The following is a 10,881-nucleotide window of genomic DNA, read 5'->3' on the forward strand; positions in this document are numbered from 1 at the left end:
CGCGCGTATGCTTGCCCTATGTGGACCTGGCTAATATGAACAGTAAAATCCTAAAATTCTAAAATGTCAGTTATCAGGGACTAATAAATTAATATTCTTCCCTGCATTAATCTGTCCCCCTATATAGCCCTCTTCCTCACCCCTAATAGACAACCCTTCTGACAGAGAAGTGACCTTTTTCTCTCTCAACATAGGTGCCTTTTCCCACCGAGAGCTATTACAATTAGAACAAGATTTCATTGGGATTAATTCAAGAGATACTGTCCTATTGTTGCAATCAAGACATTTGAAGAATCTCTTGAAAGTGTCCAGGACTTTAAGGGGATGTCTTTCATCTTTGCATAGTTGTGCAGCTGAAAATGCTGTGTACTTGCATTTGATGCACCTGACAGCCTTGCAAGCCAACTTGAATGTGTTCAACATCTTTTCTTCCATTGCTTCCTTCTTCTCCAACTTATTAAAATATTTATCCTGTTCATTGTCGTCATGTTCCTGAATCAGATTTTGATGTGCTGATGTTGCTTCTAGTATTTTCTTAAATCTCTCAGACTTTATACCATTAGGTTTTGATTTTTTGCTGTCATTCTCGTTATCACCATTCAGTTTTTCAAAAGCCCTTTTCTTGCCAGTTTCAGTGCCTCTTATGTTATTTGGGTCAAGTTTCTCAATCCCTCCGCTCTGTTGTATAAGTCTCAATGCATTAGCTTTTGCTCTTTCAGCTGCTTTTTGGCCATAAGACATGTTAAGGTCTACCATCCCACTTCCTTTCAGTCCAAATCCTTTGCCCAATTTTGGTGAACTAGCTACTCTTTCTGCTAAGCTAGAAGATATATTGCTTGGAGATGCAGTTAATTTATTAAGTCTCTCTGTATCACTTTTTCTTTGAGTTGACGGACTGTGTAATGGTGTAGTATTGTTTTTCATGGGGCCTGCCCCATATGGTGCTTTGTTCATCATAAGTTTGTCTCCCTCTGACTTGTAATAGTCGCTTAAAGACATCAGTCTGTTTTGATCTCTATCCTTAATCACCTTGTGATTGCCAGAAGTTGGGGCAGTGTATGCCCTCCCTCCATATATCACAGTGTCTTTACCTAAAACCTTTTTCTGCAAATTAACAAGCCCTTTACCCATAGTTGACGACTGTAGCTCTGACCTTTTTGAGTACTTCTGATACTCCTGTTTCACATGATAAATGCAGTGTTCACATTGTGATAAATTAACAAACGCTGTGCATGGTTCCCCATTTTTCTTTTTACTCTTACAAGTGCCTAGGTCTTTAGATTGACCAAGAATCATGACTCGATCAGAGGTTTCAACACTGAGGCATGCCTGGTCAGCACTGTTTTGTGAACGATCTAATACATTAGGATTCAGAACTGCAACGACAGTGCCTTCAGTTGTTTTCCAGAGATCATTATAGGCTTTCCGAAATAGAAACATTGAAACTGTCTTCAAGTCATCCTTAAGGTCACTGAGAGTCCAAATTAGAAATTGATTGCCTTTCTGGGACTTTTTCACAGCACTTTTTCTGACGATGACACCAGCTGTTACCCAATCCTTTGATAAGTCTTCATTCTCTACATGTCTTTTCACTCTTAACATATTGATAGCCTCTCTCCCTTGCATGCGATCTAAGAGAGCTGCACTGGATATAAGTGGTTTTGTAATTCTAATTCCAAATACTGGATCAGTGTAAATGTCTGAAACTGCTTTAGTCTTGGTTTCTGGAGCACAGAACACATGCCTAATGTCTTGCTGTACTTCTTTGGGTTTACTTTTGTTTTTGTTAAATTTAACGTCATTATTAACTTGTCGCAACCTAGTTACAAAGTCCAACTGTTTCTCTACGTGTTCTTGTTGTTTGTCGTCTAGTATTTTTTTCACTTGCGAGCCGTAATCGTTGTATTTGCGTTCAGTGTAGTTCCGTTTCTCCTCGTCGTCTGAAGAGTCCGTGTCTCCGTTATGCACCTCTGATGACTTCCCGGCTTTGCTCACTAGTAATTCAGGTTCAGATTGTGTGCTAGAGCTTGGTTGGAATATATCCACTTCGCGTAAACTTTCCTTTTGGACAGATTCAGCCTCGTCAGCTAAATCGGCACGTAGCAACTCGTCCAACTCAGCTAATTCATCGATGTCAGACATTTTAATACAGTTTATGAACTGCTTATTAATTTAATTGATATTAAATGTGATATAACGCATGCAACAACTTTAAAACTACTAGAAAAACATCGAATTCTTCAGAAAAGTAGATCACATAATTTCGCGGTAAAATGGCAAACGTCAAAGTGATATCATTGCTGTGGGTTTGTTTCGCATCCTTAAAAAACTACTCTCACTAATGTCGATTTCAGTCCAAGACCAGAAGTTTAAATGGTTACTCAGCCAGTTTGACCCATTTTTTTTTGACATTTACAATTACGACATTTGACGTTTCGTGAATTTCGTGTTCGTGAGGAAATTTACGTCTTGGTCTTGTGGATATATCGTGCCGGTTTATAATTAGTTCTAATATTGGCTATTGATTTTGTTCATAAATAAACCTTCGGATTCAGAAACAAACCTCATACCGTGGGAACAATGGCAGGTAAGCTGTTATTTATAAACGCTGTGTTCAGTGTACTTGTTGTTAGAAGTATACATATGCATTGTTTTTCGCAGACAATATTGAACCTAAGCCTAAGAATGAGGCTGCAACTCCTGAGAAAGATGTTGAGAGGTGCGAGACGTCCCCGCCGCCTCCGCCGACGCCGCCAGCCGCTGAAGAGGACACTCAAGAGATCATAGTCGTGAATGAGCTCACTAAGGAACTCGATTTGAACCATGGCAGGATTGGGAAAATTGAAAATCTTGAGGACTTGAGACGGTTAGAAAGGTAATTTACCCTGCAATTCTAATTTCGACTACAAAATATATGTCTTGTTTGTACTTCAATATTTCATCAGATAATTTTTCCTGATCTTCAATGACTCATTGTGCTTGGTGATGAAACAGGTTTCTGTTGTTATTATCTGAAGAAGGGTATTATGTTTTATGTGTCACTCAACATAAACTATGTTTATTTGACACAACTGCCATAGAGAGACGGGTAATGTTAATCAACTGTTTGTACAGTAGTGTGCAATATAATAGCAGTTTATTTATAATATAGTAACTTGAGTAAATATTTTTTTAAATAGGCTATAGACACAGAATAATTAATAGTACTACCGTACAGAAAGGAAACTTCCTACAAAAACGAAGTTTGACAGCGGTTCATGGTCGAATCATGCTGTCCCTTTCTAATATATGGCACTATCCCTTTCGGCTATTTAGGGTTGTCAAAAATCAAGTGATTATCTTATCTGTGGTCGTGCACGCAAAAGGAAGTCAAGTGGTGCCAACCCTAATAATTGCTCGGAGCAATGATGAGCCGAGTGGAGCCGAGTTTGACCAAAGTCAGGAGTTTCGCACCCCTGCTATAGACAGTCATGGTTCGGTGATATAACCTAAGAATTTTATTTAAAATTATTTTTAAAACATTTTTTCTTAAGTTAGTGTCATAGTTATGCGATAGATGTTATATTTATTACTACAGGCTATACCTCCGTTGGAACCTCATAAAAAAGATAGAAGGGCTCGCCAACTTGACCACACTGGTGGAGCTGGAGCTGTATGACAACCAGATCACTGTCATGGAGAACATGGAGACACTTGTCAACCTCGAGTAAGTAACAGTTTTGAATGACAGTTTCACTAGACCTATACCAACCGGGATATGAACCTTGATTACTGTTATGTATAGACAATGAGGGTAGGTTTTGACATTTGTGTTAAAAGTGAGGTACTTGTGAAAAGGCAGTCTGTCAACGCGAACCTGGACCAGAGCATGTGCATGGACCCCTAAACCGTGAGTTATTATATTAATTACCTTTTGTATTGTTTTTGAGCTCCCGATGTTTTGCACGGCTGTATTAGCTTTCAATGCACAAAAGGTAAAGGTAATTTTGTCAAGGCACAAAAAGGTAATCACGGTTCATATCCCGTCTATATAAGTCTAGAGTAAGTACTTTGACAGGGCCAGATTTAGGAATTTTAATGGCTTGCAGCGGTCGGCAACCTTTTAGCAGCCAAGGGCCACATAGCAGTCAACGAAGTGGTTGCGAGCCGCACTTTGTTAATATTTATGACTTTATCAGACATTGTCAATTGTCAATATTACAAATAAAATAGCCAGGGAGGCTCGCGGGCCGCAAGTGAGGTTCGCTGGTTGCCGACCGCTGCTCTAAGCAATTACACGCCATGAGCCCTTCTCTCGGGGGTCATCCATCAGAGTTTATTAGTTACTAAGGTTTTAGCACTCTTAGTGCACAGTCAGGCGTGGCTAACTCCGCGATTTCGTCGCTTTGCTACAGATAGCTAAAAGTACATCCGTTCGACCCCAATTTTGGGGTTTGCCTTAAGCAGCGCGTGACGCGTTTTGTTAGAGAGTGAGTCTTCTGTACCTAGTACTATTATTTATTCTGTGGCACAGTGCCGTAAGCAGCTGCTTATTTTGTTTATTGGTTAATCCATCACTGTATAAACTAAGAACATAACTCATGTTGTTGATGAATTCCATTCTGGTCTTCTTCACCCCTTGGATGGCACTCTTATTGCAAATACAGAACTTAATATATGTGCCAATAAAATATTAGGAGTTTATTAAATTCTTCATTGATCCCATTATTATTATTAGCAAAATTGGGATTAATCTACAAACATATTCCTATAAAAATCTCTCTTATGGTTCTATAAAATATGGACTATACACAATACTTCCTTTTAACACGAAAACATAAAATAGATATAAAATGTGCTTCATTCCAGATTACTAGACTTATCCTTCAACCGCATCAAAGAGATCCAAGGCCTGGACAACCTCACAAAGCTGACCAAGCTCTACCTCAGTTCTAACAAGATCACGGAGATCAAGAATGTGAACCACCTCACGCGGCTGGAGATGTTGGAGCTCGGAGACAATCGGATCAGGGTAAGATTGACATCATAAACTGTGTCAGACGTAGTGAATAATTGTTTCCCATCGTACGATGGGTTTCGGCGTTTCTAGGAAACGTTCGTATTTGTCATGCTACTTCAGTCAACCTCAGTACTTCTTGTACCAAGACTGACTGAAATAACAAGACACGTTCGTACGTTTCCGTGTCTGAGTCATGGTTGTTTTCTATGTATTTAAGTATTTATATATTACATATATTGTTTTCTGAGTACCCACAACACAAGCCTTCTTGAGCCTACCGTGGGGCTTAGTCAATTTGTGTAAAAATGTCCTATAATATTTATTTATTTATTTTATTTAATTAAAGTTCAGGATTTGTCTTGGCTAGTTTTTATACCAAAAATTTAGAAAAGTAACATAGGAGAAATAATATAGCGTGTACGTAAAAATTAGACAGTCAAATCCTGAACTTTCATTATAATTACTCCCCAAGCAAACTAGAACTTGGCAACCATATAGATCTCAATTCTTTTTCCGACGAAGTCAACAACGACGAATATTCTTAATATTGAACTTAGCACTCATCTCACCAATCTCATTGTGACCGTTGTGGGAAGCAGTGCAGAGCCCGCATCGGTTTGTCCAGTCACAAGAAAAGATGTGACTCTCGGAATACACAGCAGCTGTAATAAACATCTGAAGAAGATGTAAAGGCCAATGATGATGAACTCTTACATTTATGTTTTTGATGGGATTTTTGGTTACCCCGCGCCAGGAAGCGGACGCCTTTTCTTGTAGTTGACGTGCTCGTGATTTGTACTTAACATACAAAGTTTACAATGGCCATTGGCCACTTTATCTAGTCAATGATACCTTTGCAGATACATAAACACAAAACAAGGACAGTAACAGCGCGAAAATTTGAAGTTCCCCGGGTTAGTAACTATTTTGATGACAGGACTCTTAAGAAAAGACTTCCGTATTTCCTAAATAGTCTACCCGAGAATATTCGGCATGAACCAAATAAGAAAAAATTCAAAAGCGCATTAAAACTGTACCTACTGCAAACACTTAAGTGACAATTGCACGCGTGCAAGTGTCACTTAAGTGCTTATGTGCTTATACATATTAGATAATAATTAAGTATAATAATATACATGTATGTAGAGACTCTTACCTGCAGGCAAACTGTAAATACAGTTTTGCAGGGATCTGTATAGATTTAAGCTCTGTACTGTGTATTAATAATAAATAAATAATAAAAAAAAAAAGATGTAAAAAAAACATTTGTGACGTTCCACGACAAAAGGTACCTTATGGCGACTGGCGCTTACGTCGCATAGCGCCGCAATAATATTGGAGCGGCGTTAATAATAGCGTAAGCGCCAACCGCCATAAGGTACCTTTACCGTGGGACGTCACATTTGATGAATCATCAATTGACACAAAAGGTTTTCACTGAAATCAAGGTCACGTTTTAAAGAGTCTATAACATTTGATGCGTGGGTGTTTGTCACAAAAACATAAGAGACCGCATGACTTTTATAAAACGCGTTTATATTAACGCGTAATTTTATTAAGCAAACATAGCCTCTAAAGATTTAGATACTATGTACTGCCATTCTTATAAATTTTACATACTTACTCGTAGTGCGACTTGAACCGTCCCATTCCCACTAGCTCGGGGTTAACCCAGTGTCAAATTGTACTGGTAACCATGGTAACTCCAGCTTTAACTAGTTAACTCCGGGTTAGTGAATGGTGCATGTGGCCCTTACAATATATTATTTACAGGAAATAAAAAACCTCGACGGCCTAGTCAACCTTCGACAACTCTACCTCGGCAAAAACAAAATCACCAAAATCCAGGGCTTAGAATCCTTCGCCGAGCTCTCGATCCTCGTCCTCCAAAGCAACCGCATCACCAAAATGGAGAATCTGGAGCCGCTGGTGAACCTCGACCAGCTGTATTTGTCGGAGAACGGGATTGAGAAGATTGAGGGGTTGGAGAATTTGAGTAATCTACAGACGTTGGACTTGGCGCAGAATAGATTAACATCGATTGATAACTTGACGCATATGATTGAGTTGGAAGAGTTGTGGGTGAGTGATCAATTAATAAAATAATCTTTGTCCTTTAAAGTCAGGGTAACACTAGGGTACAAAAGTTCCGCGACACGTGCTGAAAGCGACGTCCGTGGTCGGGGGAAGTGGCGCAACGTTGCGCAACTTCTCTCGGCATGTCTGGCAACAGCGCGAGGCACTCGTCGCCACTGGCGTGAGAAATGGCCGCAAAGGTATTGCCGCGCAGGGTGTAATTTAGTAGGCAAATTGTTGAATTCATAAAATTATGAATGAAAAAATTAACGTATCGATAAAAGGACAAGCAATAAAGAAGATTTGCTTAAAAGCAATCGAATGAAGTAAATTTTTAGTTAGTTCTAAAATAAGGAAATAAAGACAGTTTTAAGCATGTTTTTCAACTTAAGATTCTATCGAGAAAATAATGAGCCGTCATGTTTCTGACAAGCAATAAAGATGATTTACTAAAGCAATCGAATGAAGTAGGTTTCATACACATTTTCGTCGTAGTACTTCTAAAATAAGGAAATGAAAAACAGCATGTTTTCAACTTAAGATTCTATCGAGAAAATAATGAGCCGTCATGTTTCTGACAAGCAATAACGTAGTTCAAGGACTGAAGTTATACATACTAGAAAATAATACATGAAATCCTTGTAAACATCTGGAAATATGGTTACAAAAAAGCGCATTTTACTATACACCGCGCCTTAATTCCGTTTCTCGCCATCACGAGACTTCAATCAACCTAATTCCTTTCTTCAATTAATCGTTAATATTAGTAGAACAACGACTCAACTCACAGTGAAAATAGTTGTCATACGACTGTGTCGAACCAAGGGTCGGTGGTCTTAGTAAAATTGTTATAACGTGATAGAAATGGCAAAGTCTAGGTCAATTGGTATGTGTCATAGAGAATCAATGTCTACCATTTGTTTATGGCATATTATTATTGAACCATTACATTATAGTCACGGAAATTATGTATGGATGCTAAATATAAGAAAACCTTAAAAAATATTTTGACCCTGAACAGAAATGGGGCCAATTTTTTTGTCACAAGCTACATTTTTATTAATTAAAAAGTTACGGTAGGTTTTCTCGGCCCATGTACGCGTAGCAGCAGAGATAAATCTGATCTGATGTTTTTAAAAATCCATCTTGTACCTATAAATAAAGCCTTTACTTTTTTTAATTTCAGCTAAACGACAATCAGATCAGCGATTGGGCAGACGTGGAACGCCTCCGGCCCAACGACAAACTAATCACGATATACTTGGAGCGCAACCCCGTGGCCTCGGACCCTGCCTACCGACGCAAGCTGAAACTGATTATTCCCAGCCTGCACCAGATCGACGCGACCTTGTGTAGATAAGCATTAACTATCCAAGTAACCCCAATCATTATATACTTGGAGCGCAACCCCGTGGCCTCAGACCCTGCCTACCGACGCAAGTTGAAGCTATCATCCCCGGCCTGTGTGTGTGACTCCACCGTGTGTAGATAAGTGTATTAGCCAATGTAACCCCAATATACTTGGACCGCAACCCCGTGGCTTCCGAGTCTTCCGACCCTGCCTTCCCACGTAACTGAAGCTAATCATACCCAGCCTACAGCAGATCGAGGGCGCTCTGTAGTATAAGTGTATTAGCCAAGTAACTCCAACATACTTGAAGCGCAACCCGATGGCTTCTAACCCTACCGTTGCAAGCTGAATCTCATAAAACCCAGTTTATGTGTAGATAAGCGACAAGCGTGTACTGGCCCAATCACGATATACAGGGTGTACAGTGGAAAATTTCCGATTTCAAATCCATATAATTTTCGAACGCGTAGTGCCAGGGAGACGCAGGGGTTTTCTTTAGTTTACATATTTATAGTTACATTTTTCTCTGTATTCGTAGTGTAAGACGTTATTACTAGCCGTCACTAAACGGGTGTATCATTTTCCACGTTAATGTAGAAGCTTGATTTTTTCACAGCTTCAAGGGACTGTAGACCTGAGGATATAGTTTTAATTTAAATTCGATACCTCTACGCATTCCTGTCTGTCAAGACCCTTTATCTCAACACAGACAGGCAGACGGACTGGCTGGCTGGACGGTTTCTTTTTTGGCACGGAACCCTAAAAACTGCTTTTGTTTCAGTACTGCAAGATCCCAACATTGCTTTTTGAATTTCAAAACAAGAAATTAAAATCAGAATCTCCTAGTCAACTAAACTAATTGAAAGCTCGGTAGAAAATGTGAGTTGCAAAAAATTAAATCCGCATTCTTCTTTTTTTTTAAATAAATAGTTTTGTTTTTATATTTTAGTTTTTTTAGTCCATTTTTGAATTTGGAAATCTGCCACCGGACATCCTGTATATACTTTGGGCGCAACCACTCTCAATCTGGACTCACCTTACAATGGATTATTATAGCTGAAAAACTTTATCTACCCCTAGATAAGGTAACCTACAATTAAATTAAAAATAATACATTTCATATTAAGGCGTTTCTCCATATTGCGCGGCAAACTATCGAACATTGGCGAGCGGCTGCCTCGCGAGCCAATGTTCGATAGTTTGCCGCGCAATATGGAGACACGCCTTTAGACCAACATATAAATAACAATAATGAAATTACTAACATTGAAATTATTTAAAGAAATAAATAAGATGTCAAAAATGTTCTAATTCGTGAGATTAGTTTAAAGTTTTTATATGAAAAGAAAACATAAAAAAAAACTATGGTAATATACATACAATTAGTACCTATGTTTAATATACATAAGTGCAGCTTTCTGTTATATTTATATTATTTTGCATTTATTAATTAATCCATAGGTTATTTAAATAATACATTGTATTTTCATAATTGTTGCATATATGTTTTCATTAATAAGTATCCATTTGTTCCTGTGCTAATATTAAAATTCATAATGTGTATGTTATTTGTTTAATAGATGTAAATCATTCACATATCAGTTAAACTGAAATCATTCATACTTAGCTGTAATTGGTACTGTGTTATTATATTCTAGTTTAACTTCTAAGCTATGTCTAATGGCTCCTCTACACGATGGGCCTACGCCGGCCACTTCAAGGGACGCAGCCATGCGGTAGAATGAGATAGCAATATCACTTGCTCCCTCTAACGCATAAATGCGTCCTTTGGAGTGGCCGGCGTTGGCCCATCGTGTAGAGGAGCCATAAGGGTGGTGTATTCTATCTGTCCAATATATTGATCCAATGTATATTGCGTCTCACATTTTGCTTAATGAGAGAGTGAGACGCAATGGCATTGGACAAAGAAATTGGACAGGTGGAATACCACCCTAAAGTAAACTATTTAGTTCAATTCCTAATTTTAAAGAGAGGTTTTTTCTTATGCCATCTAATTGGAAACTAACATATTTGTCTTCAATTCGTGGTACACTTCTCATCACTTAATATAAAGTGCCTAAAATAAGCCAAAATAATACCATCCTAATTATATAACGAAGAAGTGGGACGTTAAAGTATTAGCAATTATAAGTAGATAATTCACGATTTTCACTGAACAACCAAGCTAAGGAGTCCCCATACAACGTTACTTCCAATTCGTTCCTTCCAAAACGATAAAGTAACCATGTATGGTCAAACAACTTTTGTCAGTAGAAAAAGGCGCAAAATTCAAATTTTCTATGGGACAATTACCTTTTTTTTTTTACGTTGGGGAAATGCGTTTACGCATGCCACCTGTTTTTTAATTTTGTCGTTTTTTTTCTACTGATGGAACGGAAATGGCTTGACAGTGATATTTTATAAAAGGCCCCAGCGTATCACCTTCATGTGGTCG

General features: G+C 38.4%; 2 protein-coding genes across 2 annotated transcripts; one reads left to right on the top strand and one right to left on the bottom strand.

Moving 5' to 3' along the window:
• Positions 1 to 61: 61 nt before the first annotated feature.
• LOC134672917 (protein MCM10 homolog) lies at positions 62 to 2,303 on the bottom strand. Its single transcript, XM_063530866.1, has one exon. The coding sequence runs from the start codon at positions 2,140 to 2,142 to the stop codon at positions 67 to 69; it is 2,076 nt and encodes a 691-aa protein (XP_063386936.1). The 5' UTR covers positions 2,143 to 2,303; the 3' UTR covers positions 62 to 66.
• A 133-nt stretch (positions 2,304 to 2,436) lies between these two features.
• LOC134672918 (protein phosphatase 1 regulatory subunit 7-like) lies at positions 2,437 to 9,344 on the top strand. Its single transcript, XM_063530867.1, has 6 exons — positions 2,437 to 2,587; positions 2,662 to 2,875; positions 3,578 to 3,706; positions 4,849 to 5,011; positions 6,773 to 7,081; positions 8,262 to 9,344. The coding sequence occupies exons 1-6, from the start codon at positions 2,581 to 2,583 to the stop codon at positions 8,433 to 8,435; spliced, it is 996 nt and encodes a 331-aa protein (XP_063386937.1). The 5' UTR covers positions 2,437 to 2,580; the 3' UTR covers positions 8,436 to 9,344.
• Positions 9,345 to 10,881: the final 1,537 nt, after the last annotated feature.

The sequence above is a fragment of the Cydia fagiglandana genome, chromosome 17, assembly GCF_963556715.1.
Source record: "Cydia fagiglandana chromosome 17, ilCydFagi1.1, whole genome shotgun sequence".
NCBI lineage: Eukaryota > Metazoa > Arthropoda > Insecta > Lepidoptera > Tortricidae > Cydia > Cydia fagiglandana.